This window comes from Hemibagrus wyckioides, linkage group LG11 (assembly GCF_019097595.1).
Source record: "Hemibagrus wyckioides isolate EC202008001 linkage group LG11, SWU_Hwy_1.0, whole genome shotgun sequence".
Classification (NCBI taxonomy): Eukaryota; Metazoa; Chordata; class Actinopteri; order Siluriformes; family Bagridae; genus Hemibagrus; species Hemibagrus wyckioides.
Window position 1 is genome coordinate 8,070,499 of NC_080720.1, and position 22,455 is coordinate 8,092,953.

The 22,455-nt window shown below is 40.0% G+C and overlaps 3 protein-coding genes across 8 annotated transcripts; 1 reads left to right on the forward strand and 2 right to left on the reverse strand.

The window, feature by feature from the left end:
- Nucleotides 1-1,863: 1,863 nt before the first annotated feature.
- nasp (nuclear autoantigenic sperm protein (histone-binding)) lies at nt 1,864-8,302 on the reverse strand. 3 transcript variants are annotated; one of them, XM_058402633.1, is made up of 15 exons: nt 8,133-8,300; nt 6,107-6,145; nt 5,906-6,019; nt 5,455-5,535; nt 5,257-5,366; nt 4,463-5,011; nt 4,207-4,283; nt 4,048-4,121; nt 3,887-3,960; nt 3,353-3,541; nt 3,059-3,231; nt 2,913-2,981; nt 2,757-2,831; nt 2,331-2,459; nt 1,866-2,053 (listed from the first exon to the last, which is right to left on the reverse strand). In XM_058402633.1, the coding sequence occupies exons 1-15, from the start codon at nt 8,174-8,176 to the stop codon at nt 2,015-2,017; spliced, it is 1,836 nt and encodes a 611-aa protein (XP_058258616.1). In that variant the 5' UTR covers nt 8,177-8,300; the 3' UTR covers nt 1,866-2,014. The 3 variants fall into 3 exon arrangements, with proteins under 3 accessions (XP_058258617.1, XP_058258616.1, XP_058258618.1); XM_058402634.1 differs by lacking the exon at nt 2,331-2,459 and having other exon boundaries at nt 1,864-2,053; nt 8,133-8,302; XM_058402635.1 differs by lacking the exon at nt 4,463-5,011 and having other exon boundaries at nt 1,871-2,053; nt 8,133-8,296.
- Nucleotides 8,303-10,325: 2,023 nt separating this feature from the next.
- Nucleotides 10,326-15,636, reverse strand: akr1a1b (aldo-keto reductase family 1, member A1b (aldehyde reductase)). Of its 3 annotated transcripts, none has more exons than XM_058401882.1 (9): nt 15,550-15,636; nt 14,561-14,656; nt 13,922-14,041; nt 13,680-13,831; nt 12,081-12,276; nt 11,253-11,452; nt 11,060-11,132; nt 10,865-10,951; nt 10,326-10,699 (listed from the first exon to the last, which is right to left on the reverse strand). In XM_058401882.1, the coding sequence occupies exons 1-9, from the start codon at nt 15,631-15,633 to the stop codon at nt 10,634-10,636; spliced, it is 1,074 nt and encodes a 357-aa protein (XP_058257865.1). In that variant the 5' UTR covers nt 15,634-15,636; the 3' UTR covers nt 10,326-10,633. The 3 variants fall into 3 exon arrangements, with proteins under 3 accessions (XP_058257865.1, XP_058257866.1, XP_058257867.1); XM_058401883.1 differs by lacking the exon at nt 15,550-15,636 and adding an exon at nt 15,422-15,542; XM_058401884.1 differs by lacking the exon at nt 15,550-15,636 and adding an exon at nt 15,409-15,467.
- Nucleotides 15,637-17,504: 1,868 nt separating this feature from the next.
- LOC131362027 (uncharacterized) lies at nt 17,505-21,713 on the forward strand. Of its 2 annotated transcripts, XM_058403746.1 has the most exons (7): nt 17,505-17,812; nt 18,023-18,061; nt 18,166-18,447; nt 18,782-19,063; nt 19,460-19,489; nt 19,586-19,667; nt 21,285-21,713. In XM_058403746.1, exons 1-7 carry the CDS (start codon nt 17,785-17,787, stop codon nt 21,409-21,411), a joined length of 870 nt encoding a protein of 289 aa, XP_058259729.1. In that variant the 5' UTR covers nt 17,505-17,784; the 3' UTR covers nt 21,412-21,713. The 2 variants fall into 2 exon arrangements, with proteins under 2 accessions (XP_058259729.1, XP_058259730.1); XM_058403747.1 differs by lacking the exon at nt 21,285-21,713 and having other exon boundaries at nt 18,782-19,104; nt 19,586-19,665.
- The last annotated feature ends 742 nt before the right edge of the window (nt 21,714-22,455 follow it).

Here is a 22,455-nt window from a genome sequence, read left to right on the forward strand (position 1 = left end):
TTTCTGGGGTTTGGGGGTGTCCAATCTAATTGCATAGTCTCCAGGCTCCCTGCGACCCTGTGCAGTATAAGCGGTACAAAAATGTGCAGTAAATAGACAACAAAAACGTTTCTAAATGATCAGAATGTAGCTTTATTACAAACTATATCTGTAATACACACTACTCTCATACACTGTCAGACGTAAGGCCACTGTTGCTTTAAGTAGATATGATTTAATTGCATTTCCTTACTTCTTCATTTTAAGCAAACCCTGGGAAGTGACAGCTTATAATTCTGTGAGAAATGACCGGTTCCTTTATTTCATACCAGGGTGGTTGTGGCTCCTGAGGGAATGCTAGGACTTAAATACTGCAGCAGAGTGTGCTCACACCTCACAACCTTACAGGAGTCCCTCAGGTGTCAGTTCTTGGTCCATTTGCTTCATACTAAATAACTGGGCTCAATAGCCAGACCTCAAACTCAACCAAGCCAGTCTACCTACTGGTGCAAAACGTCTCTCTGATGGACCCGTCAATCATCATCAACACACTCAAAATCCTGAAATGCATGTGTGTACCATGCCTGATGCTTGACACATACTTTTCTGAAGTCCAAGATCGCATAAAAACACTCTACTTTTAAGATTTTTACTTTCTAATGTTGCTCTGGGTTATGGTCTTTTTTATTTCTGGTTGCTTTGTATCACTTTGGCGCTCCATTATTTATACACAAACGCTGGTTTTTAAATTACTGAGACCATTTTTCACTGACGTGTCTTCAGCGCTAATCTAAAGCACAGTGTGTCAAAACGGTGGCCTGGCCTGGAAAAGAGCTCTCCCTCCATGAGGACATCAGACTAGGCCCAGTATTCCTGTAGGCCTGTTTATTTTTCCTCTCTCAATATCATGCCTCATCTCCACATTTATAACCTGCAGTCGGTTCTCAATTCTTATATCTTTATTGCATCTTACATATACCATGTACACCACAAGTGCATGGTTATCAAAATATGCTTTAACTATACTGTGCAACTTTCACAGCTACTGGATGTCAGTAGACTTACTTTTTTAATGGGGCCACAGATAAAGGTATTCAAGTCAAGGATGAGAGTATAATCACTATTAGGTAATTTTATATAAACATATTGCAGCTTAATGCAAACCAACAAAGCCATTAACAAGAACCATATTTGAACTTTAACTTACCATATGTAATGGCCAATAGATAACATCCTAATTACATATTTTTAATACATCTAAAACAGTGTAGATAAATAAACCTTATTCCCCTTCACCTCCAGATACTCCCCTTTCAGATTTCTACAACAGATCCCAGTTATTTTTGTCCTTTACAGTTACATGCACTTCACCTAAACATGTTTATTGCTGGTAATGTTCTCTGAAGGGTCAACAGCTTCCAAATGTAAATCTTCTAGCCCCTGACCCTTGTCTGATTATTTCTTGGCGAGTTTGATGCAATTGAAACATTTCGTACAGTAGCTCAGCATCCACATGAATTAACTGGGACTAATTGTGTTTTAGTATATTTGAATGTTTATGTAGAAGAGGCACTTGGAGCTGGAAATTGATTGAGGACACAAAAGATGGCAAAAATTCAATTAATCCATTAAGGAGCATGCTAACCTGGAACATCCTTTTAATGCTTTAAGCATTTCCATAGTTCGTCTGTACATCTGACTATAGAGCATTTTCACCCCCCCCCCCAAAAAAAACAGGCTCTTGGATGTCAGTTTCCAACTCCAACATACTCTAGTCCCAAGGCACAAAGTTTGTAACCTACCCTTAAAGTAGAACTGCAAAAACAGGTTGTGTTCACATATCTGAAACATGACATGATGTATGCAAATATTTATTGAAACTTTACAATACAAAATTTGGACAGACAAAAAAAAAAAAAAAAAAAAAAAAAAATTTTGATGTTCTATTTACAAAACAAAATGCTGTTCATGAGACTTGAGGCAGGCATGCTGTGCTGGTTGGAAGATCATTGGGCAGTTTAGAAAATCCCCCCCATCACGCTGTGGCTTCTGCAGAGGTAGAGGAATTCACAGCCTAAAAACAATTATTGAAGGGAGGGAAAAAAAAAAAAAAAGATAGAAATTACATTAAGGAAGAGCAAAATCAAAAAAATAAAGCACTAAAAGCAAAAGGACTGGGCATGGCAGCACTTTAGATTCACTGCCTAGTAGTCATTATAGCAAGCCACAACTTTGATCCTGCAAATGATCTGTATTGGGGAAAGGCATGTGTGATGGATCTACATATCAGGCCCTGTCCTGAGGCACCTCCACTGACCCTACAAGCAGAAACATTAAGCCTATCAACTCGCCTCCTGCTCCATTTTCTCCTGGACTCCATTGCTGTTGCTGGCAGAGTCGGCGCTGCCATTAATTGTGGTCTCCTGTTTGACCTTTTTAGCATCACTGTCCTTTTTTGGGCTCTCGTCTTCTGGTTTCCTCTGTGCAGGAATACAAAGCAGGATAGAACAGACTTTATTTCTTCCCCTCTTACCTCCTCAGCTCAACTCCTCATCTAATCTACTGACCAACTGCATAAATCCACAAGCTGCACTCACAGCAATCAGACCACTCAACAAGTCACCCATTAGCTATTATCTAAAAAAAAAAAAAATCATGCAAGCCTATGATCGTAAGGGGGCTCAACTTCATGTATTGAGGGGTTTTATACATACTGGCAACACAGTTAGGGTCTGTTGGAGTCAGGTAGTAAAAGCGGTCAGTGGTTGAACGCTCACCTTTTTGCGGACAAGATGAGAGATATCCGATGCGGATTTTGAAGAGGATGCACCATCAGCAGGCTTAACTGCAATCTGAAAGAGACCAAGTGCCGTTAAAGAATGAAACCAAATCTAAATATTGAGCAAATGTGTTAAAAAGTTTCCCCAAAATACCTGGGCAGCTGTTGATGAAGATGAAGCACCATTTTCAGTTGCAAATCCTGAGGATGTAGATGCCCCTCCCTGAAAAAGAAAATTCAGTGCTTCAAGTCTCACTAGACTCAGCCATCATCAATAAACACACAATATCCTCAACTCACCAGGGTCTGGTGAATCGCTTCCGATGCTACAGCAGCTGTCCTCTGGCTTTCCTTTGCATCTTCCACCTTCTCAGAAATTTCTGGCAGAAGCTGCTTCAGCTCCTCTAGTTCACGCTTTTCCTCTGCTGCTCCTTCAGCACCTTCTGTTTTGTCAATTATTTCTTGAAGCATGGCTGGTAACAGGAACATCAATTCAAACACTCAACCAGTAAACAGTCTTCTGATGAATTTTTCTAATATTTATTCATTACGAGGGATAACCAACAACTGAAAGTCATATGAACTTTAACATACCCAGGCGGCTCTCAATGACTTTGATGGAACTGCTGAAGTGCTGGATGGCCTGGCTGTACTGGCCCGTGTAGCTAAACGTCATGCCCAATTGGTAATGAGTCTCTGCCAGCAGACGACTGTGAGGAGGAAGATGCTTCACCTGTATGGCTAAGCACTCCTGGAAGTCCTCTAGAGCCTGGCTGTAGTTTCCTATTTAAACAAACAAACCATCTAGGTTCAGTGATTGAGGAGAGGAACAAAATCTGCAGTTTCCATTTACAAGGCAATTTGTCCAAGAGTGACACTAGAAATCTAAATATTCAAGGCACACAACTTGAAGGTGGAGGATTCCTCTCTAGGAATATGGAAACAAAATGATCCATTCTTTAAAACAACCCCAATTTGATCCTCCCAGCTTACCTGTGTGTAGGTTTGACAAAAGGATCCAGCGAAAAATTTCCATGAGCCAAGATCTGATACTATGCTAAATTTCACAACCAATTTATATTTACTTTAAAAATGTTAATTCCTTGAACAGTTCTTGGCCAAACATACCTGATTCTGCTCCAACTTCTCCAAGTTTCAAGAAAATCTGTGCCGCCATTAGTTGGTCCTCTTGGCTTTCCTTTCTGCAAACAAGACGTACATCTTACTTTTCTAGAACGAGGGAAAGTACCCAAAAAAGTGTGGGGGTTCCCCCCTGCAAGACTTCATACCTTTTGTAGATCACTTTAGCCACTTCCAACATCTCCCATGCTAACTGGAGATTTCCAACATCCTCCTCCTCCTCCTGTAAGAATGCAAGAATTCATGTAGGGGGGGTGGTCTTTGTAATTTAACACCCTCTCGGAAAACCCCTTGGATTAAGAACAAACCTTATCCTCTGCATTGGCATCTGCTGCTTCTTCATCATCATTGTCTTCATCATCATCATCATCATCATCTTCAGCATCTAAGCAGGTAAACACCAAAAGTTAGTTGGAACCAGCAAACATACAAGAAGCATTTGCGTCATCTGCCAAGGTCACCATCACATTTGTGCAGATCCACGAGCCCATTTGGGTCAGAACGGTTCCCCAAGTGAAGAAAAACACCCCATACACCCATGTGGTCTACATTTAACACCTCTACCTCCAGCATCTTCCTCCATAGGCTCTGGCTGTTCTTCATTCCCACCCTGTTCCGCTGTGCTTTTAACATCTTTCTCAGCATCCTCCTTTGCAACCTCAGCACCATCTTGTTTCGAGGAGATTTCCTTGTCCAACTCCTCCTTAACACTTTCAGCAGTTTGCACTTCACTTTTAAGATTTTCTGTGGACTTTTCAGCTTCCACAGTAGCCTCAACCTTCTCTCGATTTTCTGCAGGTGCTTCAGTCTTCTCTCGATTTTCGGGAGCAGCTTCAGCCTTCTCTCGATTTTCAGGAGCAGCTTCAGCCTTCTCTCGAGTTTCGGCACCAGCTTCATGCTTTTCTCGATTTTCAGCACCAGCTTCATGCTTTTCTCGATTTTCAGCACTGGCCTCAGTCTTCTCTCGATTTTCAGCAGCAGCTTCACCATCTTCCATCCGTTCTTTTCCCTTGACTTCTTGCTCTTTATCCATTTTTGGCTCCCCTTCCTGAGAATCCCTCTTCTCAGACATAGCTTCATAAACCTGTTCACGGAGCTCATCTCTGGTTTTCTCTGTATTGTGGCAGAAACATTTAAGGTGGCAAGATACTTTAAAGAGAGAGGTCAAGCAAGAGAAATCTTTTGACCAAGAATGATGGAGGATTGGTATGCATTTGTTCAGGTTAAATGGATCACATAACTTCCATAATCAATTAAATTGTTCAGAGCCAAATACATATTAAAAAAATATCCAATGACAATTTAAAAGAGCAAACACTGTACATGTACATAAACACAAAAATCCCCCAAATACCCACCATCCAAGTTATCTGCACTCTCAATCTTGGAGTCATTCTGCTTCTCGCCCTCCTCTGAGGATTCCTCCGGGACTCCCTCCAAGGCATTACCCAAGACGGAGTTCTCCATCCTGTGAGTACACCCACAGAGTGATGAATGGTTTGGCTTAAATTAGATGGTTTCAAGATCCAAAAGCAAGAAACTGTTCTAAGCATTACCTGGCAAGCTCCAGCAAGGACTTCCCACACAAGAAGAATGCCTCTCCACATTCATCGGCAGTGTCGCCGTATTTCTCAGCTCTGACAAATTAAAAAAAAAAAAAAAAAAATTTGTGTTCCTGTACTGCTACCATACATCTCAATGCAATTAAAAAAAATTCACCGTCACTGAAGATACAAGTCCAAATAACTGGCATTACACCAATTCCAGCAGCACTAGTGATTAAATGTTGGCTATAAAATACTAAAACAGCACTGGCATGCAAGAGCTGCCGTGTTGAATGATAAAGTCAAGCTTTTAAATGTAGCAACTCCCCTTAGACCTTAAGATTCACATAAGTATCAATATAGGGAAAGGGAGCCAAAATCTAGTCCATAATCAAACATTAGGCACTACACACTTTATCCAACAGGCCTGCACTTTATCCTACACAAGGCCAGTCATACTCACAGCATGGCACAGGCCTCCTGGAACACGCTGACTGCAGATACAACATCTCCCATGACCAGGTGCCTGTTTCCAGTGCCAATCAGCTTCTTTGCCTCTTCAGCCACATCTACAGAGCTGCAAACCACACAAAAATGTTCAACCTGTATGTGTAAACATGTTTGCACCGATTTCAATATAGGTAATAAACACCCGAAACCTTACCTCTCTGCAGCACTGGATGAGCATGGCTTCTCCTCCACACTGGAAGGAGAGAGGAAAATAAGAGTCTTTTAAAGCCACATGAGCATCTTCAGCCATTTTTATGGCAAGTTCAAGGTAGGTAAAACAGGACACTATACATTTTTACAGTATTAAAAATAAAATCTTACGACAACTAACAGTTGCTGTAACTGTTGCTAACTAACAAGTATCCTTAATATGAATATTCCCCAGAGCAAGGTATACACCGATCAGGCATAACATTATGACCACCTGCCTATTATTGTGGTCCCACTTTTGCAGCCAAAACAGCCCTGACCCACTGTGTATTCTGACACCTTTCTATCAGAACCAGCATTAACTTCTTCAGCAATCTGAGCAACAGTAGCTCGTCTGTTGGATCGGATCACACGGTCCAGTCTTCACTCCCCACGTGCATCAATGATCCTCGGCCACCGGTTCACCACTGTTCCTTCCTTGGACCACTTTTGATAGATACTGACCACTGCAGACCGGGAACACCCCACAAGAGCTGCAGTTTTGGAGATGCTCTGATCCAGTCGTCTAGCCATCACAATTTGGCCCTTATCAAACTCGCTCAAATCCTTATGCTTGTCCATTTTTCCTGCTTCTAACAACACTGAGGACAAAATGTTCACTTGTTGCCTAATATATCCCACCCACTAACAGGTGCCATGATACATTTTGTGTTCACTACCTTTCAGTGTTCATAATGTTATGCCTGATCAGTGTAGATGTGCACAGAGATGAGACGCAGCCTAGAAGAATCAGATTCCTTATTGGGGTGGTCAAACACTGCTGCTAAAACATTCACAGTACTTGAAGCCTGATAGACAGTACGCATTACAATACACTTCGATCGAAGCCTATTTGAGGCTCGGTTTTTCTCCATTTCATTTATTTTAAGTTGCTGTCAATCACAGATTGCTTGGAGTCTCAGATGTAGAGTTCGTTTATCAAGATATTGGTTTTTAATAGCCTTATTTCCCAGCTCTGGAAAGAAATGATGAGAAGGAAAAGGCAGCAGGGAATAAAAGGACTATTTCACTGGACGATGTATTAGAACAATACTTCGTCTTTATTACATGCTTCAATAGCACCAAGGCCACATAATGGGACGTTTTATTATAACATAGGTTTATTACTGCTAGAAGGCTCGTGAAATTAAACCAATGGGATAAAGAACGAATGCTGATCAAGTGCTAAGAAACTAATTAACCATTTTACAGAGATTATTGCAGTTTTTAGGGTTGATAAGTGAATAAAGACCTCCAAATAAGTGACCCAAGCATGACATACCCGCCTAGATCACTAGGTGTATTTAACAGTTTTCTTACTTTGAGGAACATTTACACCCACAATAAGTAACTAAATATTATTATCATCATTATAACAAAATGCAATACTGCGCATAAATACTCGAAAGTGGATTATTTCTGCCTCTACTCTGATATAAAGAGGTGGATGTGAGTAAAAAAAAAAAAAAAAAGTTTCTGAAGGGAGTGTGTTAGCCGCTAGCTTAGCATGAAGCCAATATGCAAATAAAAGTGCAGCTAGCATCACTCTACCGCGGTGCACGCGCACAGCAGTATGGGTGGATTAAGCTTATTTAGCTTTACAAACCCGGGCACGGCTGTAGTATTATAAAAGCGAAAAGTAAAATATGAGGCGTTTTAATGTGTTCGCGGGACAGAAACGAAACCGAAGCAACTTATAACCGGAGCTAGCAAAGCGACTTAGCCGTGCCGCTTCTCCCGCCAAACGTCACGCACTCGCGCCCTAAGTAGTACAGAAGTATGCAAAGGCGCGAGGCCGGGCGTCGCGTCAGCGTACTAGCTAGTGCGCAAGTGCGCGAGCGAAGGCTGCGACGTAGCGCAACTGGCCTCGCGACCACACTTCTGAGCGCGCGCGCTTCACTTAACACTAACACACACACAGGGCTCCAGGGTGTGTGTGTGTGTGTGTGTGTGTGTGTGGGGTGGGGGAAAAAAAACCCAAACAAACTTACGCCTCAGTGCTCGAAGACGCAGCAACAGCGGTTTCCTCCGGCATTTTCAGCGCGCGCGTTACCGACAACTTAAATTATACCGAAAAAACCCAGGAGAAAATGGCAGACGTGCACACGACTGATTCCGAATCAAACACCGTTGGCGCCTTTAAATACGGATGCTGTCTCCACTTCCGCTGACCCTTGACCTCCCCCGTTAAAGCGCGGGAAATGATTTTAAAGGGCACGCGCACTGCTAGAGCTAATGTGTATGAAACACTCCCTACACTAGGCATTAACAATAGATAACCAAGTGCTTCACTTCACCTTCTTCTTTGTTTTTACATGTACATGCACATCATTGGAAAGTGTTTGTTATTTTTATTTTTATTTAGTACATGGCCAAAAGTTTGTGGACACCGGACCCCCCCCCCCCCAACATTCATAAGTTCATAAGTATTTCTTAAATATCTCATTCCTGAGAGATGACAAGGCTAGTCGACCAGACTAGTAGTTTGTGCCGTACCGATACGTATAACTGTCTATTATTAGCACAAAAGAGAACATCAGGATTGCCCAAAGAGGCCGTGAAGAGGGAAAACGACAGTAGGGCTTAAAGCAGAGCCTTGTGGGACACCGTACTGTACTTCATCAGATCATGAAGTAGTTTTTTATTGATGCTGACAAACTAATAACTGTTTGTCTATAAAGATTTAAACCAGGCAACATCTTATCTCACTTATCTTATCAGTCACATTTCATCTTAGTATCCTGAGATTTTTTTCTTTTGTCAGGTGAAATGATGAATATTATTTGAACGTGTGGGTTTAAGTGACAGGATGACTTTGGGCGTGTGTGTGTGTGTTGGGTAAATACTAAAAAACCCTGTCTCACATCTCTTCCACTCACTTCTGCTATAGATTGCTATAATCTGCCTTATTCGTACAAAACAGAGGTGAAGGGAACAACCAACCAAATGCAAAAATATGTGAAGTGAAACCATGAAACCACAATATTGCTAACGTCTGGTCTAGTCTGGTGTCCATGGGCTACTAGAAAAAAAACCCCAAACCAATCGTCAATAAAAACGAAAAATCCAAATATCCTTAAAATTCCTCATACCTTTACTAGAATTTCTAAATTAAATTTTAATATACAATGCCATAAACAGCCACAAATTAACAGTACATGTAATGTCTCTTGATACAGACACCCCATGTCACTCTGCACACTTCTTTCCTGCTTGGCCAACCTGCATGAATCAGACTCATCCAGATTGTGAATAAAAGGGAGGGAAGTGGAACAGTAAGATTACAGGGTGAAGAGGTGAAGAAGGTACAGGAGTTTAAGTACTTGCGGTCAACAGTCCAGAGTAATGGAGAGTGTGGGAAAGAGGTGAAGAAGTGAGTGCAGGCAGGTTGGAAAGGGTGGAGAAAGGTGTCAGGAGTTCTGTGTGATGGAAACATATCAGCGAGAATCAAGGGGAAGGTGTACAGGACAGTGGTGAGACCGTGAGAGACAGTGTCACTGAGGAAGAGACAGGAGTCAGAGCTGGAGGTAGCAGAGCTGAAGATGTTGAGGTTCTCTTTGGGAGTGAGACGGTTGGACAGGATTAGGAATGAGTACATCAGAGGGACAGCTCATGTTGGACTTTTGGGGGACAAAGTTATTGAGGCCAGATTAAGGTGGTTTGGACATGTTCAGAGGAGGGAGAGTGAGTATATTGGTAGGAGAATGTTAGACATGGAGCTGCCAGGCAGGAGGCAAAGAGGAAGGCCAAAGAGGAGGTATATGGATGTAATAAATGAGGATATGAAGCTAGTGGGTGCAAGTGTTGAGGATGCAGAAGATAGGGATAGGTGGAGAGAGATGATTCGCTGTGGTGACCCCTGAAGGGAAAAGCTGAAAGAAGAAGAAAAAGAAAAAGAAGAAGGCGGTTCATCCAGCTAGAACCATGCTATAATCTGAGTCTCAGGTTCTTCTGGTGAGATTCACATGCTCAGCATATGAGTTACATTTCTTCTAACTTTATAATGTGTAGTTATGTGACAATTTGATGTTCCTTATGTGCCACTGCTCATCACATTTTTGATGCAGTCATACTGGAAAACTGGAGTCACTGCAGCAGGGAAGTAACAAAATACGAGTACATCGTTGAGACTGAACAGATAATGTCGTTAAAAACAGAAACAGACAGAAATACAGACACAAGTAGGAGGTACACTATTTGTTTTATTTATTTATTTATTTTTTATAAACCTGACCAGAAAGATTCACAGGGCATCTGGTTGAGACTAGTATTGTGTATCTGGACTGGGATCCCATGGAACTCGACAAAAAAAACCCAAGTCATCCGAATGCAGATAGGGATATTATTTGATACAATAAACAGATACAGATTGTGTCATATACCCTAACACCGGAGAAATGAAAAGAAAGGGGGAAATGTATCGTGTTATGTGTTCATCTCTGCCATTTGAAGTGGATTGGAAGGCACATAATCCTGCAGTACAGCGTATTCATTAATAAGGATCATTAAACGGATAATAAGGATGTCCTGCATCCCTTGGTACAGGCTTGCCATCAACCTGTAAAGAAATAAAAATAAACTCAGCGTGATGGTACACCTCGGATTTATTTTTTCAATCTATATATCTATTTGTTCCAGGTTGCATTACACTACTTCTTATAATTGCAGTTCTGAAATGAACCGACTTTTAAAAATAACTATTATGGGTAAGTGAGAAACTTACAGTTATAGTTGGCACGATGTATCTCCAGCCTTTGTTCAATGCTGTCACCCTGTCCATCTCGTCAGGTTCGAGAGTGAAGTCAAAAACCTGCGTGTGCACAGACAGGTGTTAAAATACCGCAATGATGCTGGATGGTAAAAAAAAACCCCAATTAAAATCCATGTTTGAATAATTAAAACATGAAAACTATCTAACCTGTATATTTTCTTTGATGCGAGACTCTGTAACGCTCTTTGGGATCGTCACAACTCCTCGCTGAGTCAGCCACCTGCAATTAAGCAGAAGCAACATGGTCTATTTGTTCAACACATCACACAATCCAACACAAACAATAAACTACAGAGGTATATTAGAGCTATAGTACACTGTAGTTTTGAATACATTTTACCTGATTATAATTTGTGCAGGAGATTTGTTGTACTTCTTGGCTAGTGCTGCAATGACCGGCTCCTCTAAGATAACTGGTTCATCTGGTATCTTCCAAGCACGATCTGGAGAGCCCAGTGGACTGTAGGCAGTCAACACTAAGCCCCTCTCCCTGCAGTGAGCAAGAAGCTCCACTTGGGCGAGATAAGGATGACCCTCCACCTGGACCAAGCAAAAATGTCAGGTTGTTTTTTTAAGCATTAGTGTCCAAGAACCAAATAATGATTTAATAAAAGATTAAAATAATGACTTTCTTTGAAAAAGTAAAATCAGGACTTCAACTTTCTTTTCTTAAGTAAGTTATGGTGTGTGGCTGCTAAAGGAAACAGATTCAGCCTGACGTGAAATTTTTCTGTGATTATTCTTCAGTAACAGCATGTCCTGAGTTCCTTTTATAACACAGCAATTTGCCAACAATGACAATTTATTATTTATTAGTGAACAATAGGTGTTTTTTGGATTGGTAATTACAATTAATATTATGCAACGTGAAACAAGTTCTAGTGATCACCTACATTATAATAGCTATAAACTGTTGTTTATGGCAAGCCTAGTTTCGCCGTATCACCACTGGTTGTATAACATTTGCAGATGTGTGTATATTACAGAATATCCCTAATATGGCTCACTGCATGCTTAAAATTGGGCTAGATAAAGTTCTCATGCAGGCCGATTTCAATCATGCGAGTCAGTCAGTGAGCAGAAATGCCTCCTCTAGGCTAGTGCGGCAATAAGAGAATTTAAAGGGACAAAACTGAATATCCTACATTTCATACATTTCTTTCCCAACCTGTAAAACAGTAGGCTTTATACTGGCTACAGACAAGATGTCATCAATCTGTCTGCTGTTGAAGTTAGAGAGCCCGATTGCCCTCACGAGTCCCTTTTCGACGAGTTTCTCCATGGCGGCCCACGTCACCTTGTAGTCAGTGTCATCATACAGTAAGGTTCCATCTTCCTTTCTGGGGAATGCGGTATCTCCGCGCCTAGAAGCAGGATAAATTTGTAGCATGAGGATGGGCGGACTGCAATTTTTCATTGCGGCAGAATCAGACCTGTTCAGACATGGACTACACATTTGCATTTTAATTCTGCCAGCTGCTGTACTCCGCTATCTACAGGAATGCAAATACATGTTTTACAAGTGAATTTGTATTATGTCTCAAATTATCTGTTCTTAGAATGGAAATGCAATTGCAACATCACGGTCAAATAATCATTTCATAAACCTTTTTCTCTAGTATTAAGGCTTCTGGGGGCATGACTTTAGAGTAAAGACTGGAAACGATGCATTTCTGCTTTTACCAATACAACTACCTTTTTATTCACTACCTTCAAATGAAATTTCATTACATAATGTACTGCATGGAGTACCACTTTCTAATGCACATATACTGTCGTATTAATTCAATGCTTTTGTATAGCAAAGATTTCGTAACAGAATGTGCCACAAAACAGCTCTACAGAAAGCCGGTTATAGATTTGGATTCCCAGTGAGCGAACTTGAGGGGACAGTGGCAAGGAAAATCTCCCTGAGAGGACATGAGACAGAGGAAGACAGACTAAAGACATAACCAGTCGAACAGAATTAATGGTGTTATTCACTGAATTAGGGTGAGACTTTGGTATAAAGTATTCAGGACATGAAAACCTTTAGTGTGTCCATGTGGGATCATACACAATCCAAGTGAGATTAGATCATGATGTGCTACTAATGTATTCTATGTGTTTTTTGTGTCTAGTTGTGGCTCTTTCTGGTCTCTGTCAGTTGGTAAAAATTCAACCTATTTCTATTTGTCCTTTTTTGTACTTTTTGTTTACATTTTGTATATATATAGAATATCTCATTTCTTTTATATTTATATTTTATGTCATTTATATTTTTGAATTAATTTGTATATATATATATATATATATATATATATATATATATATATATATATATATATATATATATACAAATTAATTCAAAAATATAAATGATATATAAAATATTTATTTTATATTTTATATCTCAGAATACATTTGTATATATATATATATATATATATATATATATATATATATATATATATATATATATTTACATTTATAGAATATCTCATTTCTTTTATATTTTTATTTTATATCTCATTTATATTTTTGAATACATTTGTATATATACAGTATATAGATTTTCATTTGATTTATTTTATATTTATATTTTATATTTCATTTATATTTTTGAATACATTTGTATATATAAATTATTTCTATATTTGTAATTTATATTCCATTTATATTTATCTTTCTTGTTATCTGAAGCAGTTAATCATATCTTATGCTCAGATTGTGTTTTGTCCAATTTGTGAAACAGTGTAATAGGTTCCCTTGGTCAGGCTACACTTACTGAAAGGCATAAGGCCAGTGAATGAGGTAGAGGTCCAGATACTCCAGCTTCAGCTCTTTCAGGCTGTTTAGCAGTGCTGGCTCCACGTCCTCAGGGTGGTGCTTTGTGTTCCACAGTTTGGAGGTAACGAACACGTCTTCTCGTTTCAGGGCCTGACAGTGAGGATAGTTTGTGAGGAAAAACAAAAGAAAAATTTATGACGTGTGTTTTCATAGCTCAGGTATTCATCTCAGCTGACTTACTTTGTCAGGCCCCAGCATCTCCTGAAAGGCTTCTCCAATTTCTGATTCGTTTCCATAAATGGAAGCGCAGTCGATGTGTCGATATCCGGTCTGAAGAGCCCACATGACTGCCTGTTTCACCTGCAATCAAAAAAAAAAGAGTCAAAGTTAACTATAACTTTTATCATTAAGTAATACAAGAATGCAACCATGAGCTCGTAATCACAGGATCATATCCGAAATTGGAAATGTGACAATTGTCATACTTCAACTATTGACACGAAATCCTTATGTATAATCCAAATATACATGTTTTTAACGTTCATGTTAATACTCAAAGGATCTGATTTTATAATCTTACACATATTACGTCATATGCAACATTTACACTGGAAAAAAATCCAGCCAACACCTAAAATGGTGCATCTAAACTGGTTATAAATAAACCACACAGTTAGGCAATAAATGATTCTCAAATGTCACATGAGAAGCACACACACCTGTTACAGACTTACCGAACAGACTGCAGGTCATCTCATCTCACTTGAGCTTGCAATCATGCATCTTTACTCTCAACAATGAATTAACAACCCAATATGCAACGGCTTCACATAAAAAAATAATATATTATGAATGATCTACATGTAAATGTACGCTCACCTTTCCGGCCTCACTCTTCCACGTCCCTAGTCCAACCAGGGGCATCTTTCGCCCGGTGTTCAGCACTGCATAGTCGTTCATGTTTGCTTTATAACTCTAAGAAGAAGAAGAAGAAGAGATGTGTCAGAGATCCCCTGTGTATCAGATCAGCCTTATCATTCAGAAGGCTATTGTGTGAAGGTATTTTACACCCTGCCTCAGGATTACTGGTGGACTTTTGCCCACTCACTGAGAAATTTATACTGAGAAATATTCCCTGAGGTTTATCAGTGACTGAGAAACACAGGAAGGAATGGTGAATCTGCTGACTTGGTCAGCTGCTTTCCTAGGAGGAAGCTGAACAAACGTCCAAAAATCGTCACATTTTTCCACATTTAAGGAAGCATTCTCTAAATGTAGTGCGTTTATTCTTCTAATTCTCCAAAATGAAGAGACTTTGGGTTCAACAAGACGCACAGTCTTACTGTAAACTCATTCTTTATGCATGTGCGCTAGCAAACTGATAATGCTAGTCACGCCGATATTAGCGTACTACGGTACTAACTAGTACGTATGTATTTCCGCGTGCGTACTATTGATCGCATACTGCTTAGTAGAGTAGTATGCATTATCGAAACCACATATTACAAAGCAAATTAGCAAAAGCAATGAAGCTACACTGTCCTTAATAAATTAATTATTGTTTTAGGTGTTCGGTAGGGGAAAATAAAACTCTATTTCAACGTAATGAATAAATACATTCATCCATTGATGATAATCACAAATAACGTGCAGGTATACTGTATGTCTTTACGAAGGCAAGAAAATGGTATAGATTAAATCAAATATAGATAAAGGATAAGTAATACCGCATGTCATTACCAGATTCCGACAATAAATCCTCCAGGAGAATTTGAGAAGATGTGCAAACATTTAGATTCAAGTTCGGAATTTTCCGTTCCACCTTAAGAAAAAAAAAAAAAAAAAAAGAAAAAAGACCGAGCACTTACGATCTCTCTCCTGTAGATGGCGCCATAAACAAACTGAAGTGAAGCGAAGACGCTTTCGACCATAAATTCCATGATGCAGAACATAATGAATATAATAAAACAACGTTTCTCTAGGATCCTGGTTTGGTGTGGAGGAACTTGACTGGCCTGCACAGAGCCCTGACCTCAACCTGATGGAACACCTTTGGGATGAATTAGAGAGGAGACTGTGAGCCAGGACAAAACTGGGGCGTCTGCCTTTACATGCACATGAATGTAATATGGAGTTGTCCCGCCCTTTACAGCTATAACAGCTTCAACTCTTCTGGGAAGACTTTCCACAAGGGTTAAGAGTGTGTTTATGGGAATTTTTGACCATTCCTCTAGAAGCGCATTTGTGAGGTCAGGCACTGATGTTTGACGAGAAGTCCTGTCTCACAGTCTCCACTCTAATTCATCCCAAAGATGTTCTATCAGGAGGTCAGGACTCTGTGAAGTTCCTCCACACCAAACTCACTCATCCATGTCTTTATGGACCTTGCACTGGTGTGCAGTCATGTTGTAACAGGAAGGGGCCATCCCCAAACAAAGTTGGGAGCATGAAATTGTCCAAAATGTCTTGGCTAAGGGGTCAAGTCCAACCCCTGAAAAACAACCCCTGAATTCAATGATTTGGAGGGGTGTCCCAAAACTTTTGGAAATATAGTGTAGGTAAATTTCTTGCATACCAAGCTCACAGGACCATCAGATGTTTAAGACATTTATGGCAATGTCACAGTAAAATCTCTTCATAATTCTATAATACACAAAAGACATTTTCAGAGGCGGATGTTTTTAAAAGGATGCCGTGTTCACTGAATCATATAAATAATTTTAGTTTACTCTGTGGCGCCATCTAGAGGCAGGAGATCGTAAGTCCTGGATCTCTTTTAAGGTGTGACAGAAAAAATAAATAAAAAGCTTCAGCCTCGTGATAAAAACCTGAACGGTCAAGATTAGTTTGGATAAACTATATTTAACACACATACTCACTCTATTTATCAGTAATAAATATCTTCACCAGAAAAATAATAATAAAAAATATATTTATTTTACTTATCAGTGACGCTGTATAAAGCACATCCGGTCCACAGACCTACAAATTAAAAGTCTCACATATTTGAACGTCATACAAAAACACAAAAGGGAATTACAGCTCATGCTTTATATCTGTCGATCGTTTAGCCAAACAGCGCTAGACTTTGCATTACGTTTGTTAAATATGTGGTGCTATATACACTATATTGCCAAATGTTTTGGGACACCCCTCCGAATCATTGAATTCAGGTGTTGTTTTTCAGGGGTTGGGCTCGGCCCCTTAATTCCAGTGAAATTAACTCTTAATGCTTCAGTATCCCAAGACATTTTGGACAATTTCATGCTCCCAACTTTGTGGGAACAGTTTGGGGATGACCCCTTCCTGTTCCAACATGACTGAACACCAGTGCACAAAGCAAGGTCCATAAAGACATGGATGAGAGAGTTTGGTGTGGAGGAACTTGACTGGGCAGAGACCTGACCTCAACCTGATAGAACACCTTTGGGATGAATTAGAGCGGAGACTGCGAGTCAGGCCTTCTTGTCCAACATCAGTGCCTGACCTCATAAATGGACTTGTAGTGGAATGGTCAAAAATTCCCATAAACACACTCCTAAACCTTGTGGAAAGCCTTCCCAGAAGAGTTGAAGCTGTTACAGCTGCAAAGGTTGGAACAACTCCATATTACATTCATGTGCATTCACGTGAAGGCAGACGCTGGAACAGGAAGCGGTCATCCCCAAACTGTTCCCACAAAGTTGGGAGCATGAAATTGTCCAAAATGTCTTGTTATGCTGAAGCATTTAGAGTTCCTTTCACTGGAGCTAAGGGGCCGAGTCCAACCCCTGAAAAACAACCCCTGAATTCAATGATTTGGAGGGGTGTCCCAAAACTTTTGGCAATATAGTGTATCTGTTAACCTTTTGGATCTATAAATATCCTTCAATATGGTGCTACTTTGTGAGAATCATGTGTTGAATGTTGTTGTTTATAAACTAGAAGATTCCATGTTAATCAGTACATCTGTAAGAACAGGAAGGGGAGGAGTGTGAAAATGCAATTATGTCTGGGAATGTAAATGCTGTGCTGCTTGCAGTGTATTTTGACTCCATTATGTAGTCTATTCCTCATCTTGCTAGCTGGTCTGGGAGAAAGATAATGAACCTTTGGTGAAGAAAATGAAAGGTTTATTTGTTGTGTCTGTAGGTGAGTTTTTTAAACATACTGTGATTCACTGTATATATATTCTTGGAAGATATTACATAATGGTCTACAATCGTGTTGTTATTTAATTAAGCAAAGTTATTTAAGTATCTGATAAAATTGATAAAACTGAACAAAAACAGTAATTAAAAGCTCTTCTTAGGTATTGCATGTCTAAGGGGAATGTTAACAAGTTGTTGTTTATTTTTTCAGTACTGTCCTTATCATTGGCCACAAACAGAACATCTGATGGTATCACACACACACACACACACACACACACTTTACCTATATTTTATATACATCTTCCTTTTTCTGTCTTAACCTAACACAAAGAACTGACTTCATTCTTTCAGACGTTGTTTTAACCGCCTGGCCTAAGGGACAGCTCTTCTACATCGGGGAACCCATGGTTCTGACATGTGAAGTAAAAAGGAACTCTTCAGAGGAGTGGATCTACAGTTGGTTTAGAAACCTCAGTAAGGCTTCTAGCCCCGGCCATGCTCACAGAGTGAACAATCAAACTTACTCTATTTCAGCGCTGACCCATGAAGACAATGGCACATACCAGTGTGGAGCTCAGAATAAGAACATGTCCATGCTCCAGAATAACACTGTGTCTATAAAAGTCACAACAGGTAAGACTGAGAAACTCAGCAAGCACCACTAGCAGGCATAATCTTTGGGTTCAGCTTTGGGCAAAATGGTAAAGTGTTTTTCATTGTGAAACTTGACCTACCTGTCTCACTTTCACTTATCCTATTATTCAACCTCGAGTTATTATATCTATTACTGACAATTGCATGATGCTAAGAAGAAAAGAAAGGTGAATAGGATGACTATTACAATCAACAAATAAAGTTGTTTCATACCATTCCTGCATTTTTTCTGCACATGTGCGTGTGTTTATTCCTCTGATATTTCCATAGTCTGACCCTTTCTTCTTTCTCCCTCCCTGTCATCTTTACTAAGACCCACCTCCTGCATCCCTGGAGGTCTCGCCTAACAGCAGTCAGCACTTTAAGGGTGAACAGTTTTCTCTAAACTGTTCAGTACACGATAATACATCAACACTCTGGGTCCTGAAGCGGCTCCGCGTTGCTGAAGAAAATGTAAAAAGTTGGAAGCCGGAGGGCAAACCTGAGCAACCTTACGAATGGAGCTTTAACGTCACTAGTGGGTTAAGTGGCTTGTACTGGTGTGAAGCAGCCGGAGGGAATCAGCGCAGCAATGCCATCAGCATCATTGTGAGCGGTGAGCTCCACATCACTAATACATCCTTATTCAACAACAAGGTACTTTATGAGTGTTGGGTGCTTTTTTATTGATTTTATTTATTTTTTAAATACATAGTGAATCGTTCTTAGACTCAAATAATAGGTTTGAATTCAATCAAGTTATTTTTTTGTTTGTTGGTTTTTGTTCATTCCTTCATTGATTAATTTTGTCCTAAACATACAGTTTTTATATGGATATATCTATGCCTTATACACAAATAACGTAAGAAATAATATCCAGGCATGCTTAACATAAAATCTACAGATTAGTCCTGAATGTTCTGATACCAACATTAAACCCAGAGATCATAGTGACAATAAAATCTGCTCTGTTTTCAGACAAATCTGACTTCTAAATCTTTTTTTTCTACAGATAACTCAGAGAAAAAAAAGAACTATATAGGTATGGAAGTTTTGAGCAATCGTTTATTTTACTAAAGCCGTGTTCGCTCCTATGTTTTCATGCTCTCTCGTCTTATGTCCCTCCTGTGTTCTGTAGCGCCGTGGGTCTGGGCCGTCTGTGTCATCGTTATCAGTGTGATTCTGATGTCTGTCACCTTTCTGCTTGTAACAAGCTGCAGGTATAGCAAACATTACTGATAACTTCATTGATGTATATCCTGTCATCCTTTCACGGCATTTATTCTTGTAAATTTTATCAAGTGAAAACGTGGCTCCTATTTTTTGTCTTGATATTTTCATGATCATCAGTGCATCTAGTAACTAATCAAAGAGCACCAATATGAGGTCCGGTTACAATACTATTATCAGTATCAGTTTCTCACTGTATGGCTGAACGTATGTTTACGTCTGTCTGCTTCTCCCATATGTGCTTGTTAAACATCCCAATCCAAATTTGGTGCTATAACAACCTCCATTCTTCTGGAAGAGCTTTTGGGCATGGCTGTAGCATGGGATTTGTGCTCATTCATCCACAACAATCAGTGAGGCCGGGCTCTGAGGTTGGGCGAGGAGGTCTGGGGTGCAGTCGCCATTGCATTTAAGATAAGATAAGATAAGATAAGGTAAACCTTTATTCGTCCCACAGTGGGGAAATTTCGAAACGAACGAAAAAAATTCACCCCAGAAGGTGTTTGGTGGGGTTGAGGTCAGGCTCTGAATGTGGGGCGAGTTCTTCCATTCCAGTCCTAACACACCATGTCTTTACATGTGCTCAACTTGGAACAAGCTTGGACATCTTTGTTCCAGCTCCTAATTCAACAGCATACAAAGACAATCTAGACAATTGTGTGCTTTTGCAGCAACAGTTTGAGGGTCGTGACGGTCAGGTGTCCACATATTTTTGACCATACAGTTGTTTAAATAAGAAATAAAACATTTAGGGACATGCTGTTATAAGGAAATAACCAATTCCAGGATGGAAAAGTAATAATATATAATAAGACATTATTATTATTTTTGTTCAAAGTATTAGATGGTAACTTTACTATAAACCTGTGGTCTGAATTACAGCTTGTTTGAGTGTCAGAGCCTCTGTTTTACAAAGTGAATCAGCACCATCTGACCAATCGGATTTGAGAACTGAGAAGTGCTGTGGTATAAACGTGTTTAAAGCTCAATACTAATAAGCATGTTACTTCTATATGTAATGAAAATAACCCCTCTCATTCCTGTGGAGCGTGCCCTGGCGGTTATTTACAGTATAATCGTCTAATTTCTCATCTCTGTGAGGTCAGTAGATTTGGAAGGTCTTGTCAGCTGTCTGCTTCACATTTAATGACCACACCTGGGTGTCTTATTTGTCAATGATGTGGTAATATTGTTAGTTGTCTTCTGTTAGTAGATGGAGTTATCTAGTCTATTTATAATAAAGTGCAGTAGTGTGCATCCAATACAGTGGGAAAGACCTTTAAAGTCCCCTAAAATATTAAGGCTTTGCTTTTGCACTAATTGGTAGTACTGAGAGGTGGGAATATGATCAGATACTGACTTAAAAAATGTCAGTATTCTGGCAGAATTCAGTGTTTACTCTATTCGCTCATGTGTTATCAGTAGCTAACGCTGCTTCATACCCCTCCAAAATGACCACTAATCTAAACTTCTATGCATCAGCACAAAAATAGAGTTAAGGCAGATGTTTAGTTTCTTGTTTATGAATGTGAAAGATTTTTTTTATTCTAAGTGTTATAATACAGATGAGACAGTGAGATATGATGAAATAAATGTTGCTTTTACAGATGTGGAGAATTTAATGCCCATCAGGAAATGCCTAGAACCAAACAGGATGTGACAGAGGTCCAGTGGGATCTGCCCTGGATGGAGATGACTAATCTGCTGGATAAATCGGTGTACCCTGGCAACTGAGCATCTTATAAACGGTTTATATAGTGTTAGTCTGATTATAATACAACAGTGCAGAATTGCCAAAAGTATTCGCTCACCCATCCAAATAATCAGAATCAGGTGTTCCAATCACTTCCATGGCCACAGGTGTATAAAATCAAGCACCTAGGCATGCAGACTGTTTTTCCAAACATTTGTGAAAGAATGGGTCGCTCTCAGGAGCTCAGTGAATTCCAGCGTGGAACTGTGATAGGATGCCACCTGTGCAACAAATCCAGTCGTGAAATTTCCTCGCTCCTAAATATTCCACAGTCAACTGTCAGCTGTATTATAAGAACGTGGAAGTGTTTGGGAACAACAGCAACTCAGCCACGAAGTGGTAGGCCACGTAAACTGACGGAGCGGGGTCAGCGGATGCTGAGGCGCATAGTGCGAAGAGGTCGCCAACTTTCTGCAGAGTCAATCGCTACAGACCTCCAAACTTCATGTGGCCTTCAGATTAACTCAAGAACAGTGCGCAGAGAGCTTCATGGAATGGGTTTCCATGGCCGAGCAGCTGCATCCAAGCCATACATCACCAAGTGCAATGCAAAGCGTCGGATGCAGTGGTGTAAAGCACGCCGCCACTGGACTCTAGAGCAGTGGAGACGCGTTCTCTGGAGTGACGAATCATGCTTCTCCATCTGGCAATCTGATGGACGAGTCTGGGTTTGGCGGTTGCCAGGAGAACGGTACTTGTCTGACTGCATTGTGCCAAGTGTAAAGTTTGGTGGAGGGGGGATTATGGTGTGGGGTTGTTTTTCAGGAGCTGGGCTTGGCCCCTTAGTTCCAGTGAAAGCATACCAAGACATTTTGGACAATTCCATGCTTTGCTTCCACTTTGTGGGAACAGTTTGGAGCTGGCCCCTTCCTCAGGCAGGTGAGCGAATACTTTTGGCAATATAGTGTCTATTGTTAATATATTAGTATTTGACAGAAAAGTTTATTAAAGAAGGTAAACGAGTATCCATGTGTTCACATGAAGCTAAAATGCGATGTGTAAGAAGAGTAAACATTGAAAAACTA

Bases quoted from the DNA above. Each gene is read 5' to 3' on its own strand.
- nasp (XM_058402633.1), bottom strand. From the start codon at position 8,176: ATGCCGGAGGAAACCGCTGTTGCTGCGTCTTCGAGCACTGAGGC. The intron at 6,146-8,132 runs GTAAGTTTGTTT...CTCTCCTTCCAG, and splicing joins GCGTCTTCGAGCACTGAGGC to TGTGGAGGAGAAGCCATGCT. The intron at 3,961-4,047 runs GTATGAAGTCTT...TCTTGTTTGCAG, and splicing joins GCTAAAGTGATCTACAAAAG to AAAGGAAAGCCAAGAGGACC.
- akr1a1b (XM_058401882.1), bottom strand. From the start codon at position 15,633: ATGTTCTGCATCATGGAATTTATGGTCGAAAGCGTCTTCGCTTCACTT. The intron at 10,952-11,059 runs GTTAGATAGTTT...GTGCACACGCAG, and splicing joins GCATCAAAGAAAATATACAG to GTTTTTGACTTCACTCTCGA. The intron at 10,700-10,864 runs GTAAGTTTCTCA...ATTTCTTTACAG, and splicing joins ACATCGTGCCAACTATAACT to GTTGATGGCAAGCCTGTACC.
- LOC131362027 (XM_058403746.1), top strand. From the start codon at position 17,785: ATGAAAGGTTTATTTGTTGTGTCTGTAG. The intron at 19,064-19,459 runs GTGAGCTCCACA...TTTTTTCTACAG, and splicing joins CATCAGCATCATTGTGAGCG to ATAACTCAGAGAAAAAAAAG. The intron at 19,490-19,585 runs GTATGGAAGTTT...TGTGTTCTGTAG, and splicing joins GAAAAAAAAGAACTATATAG to CGCCGTGGGTCTGGGCCGTC.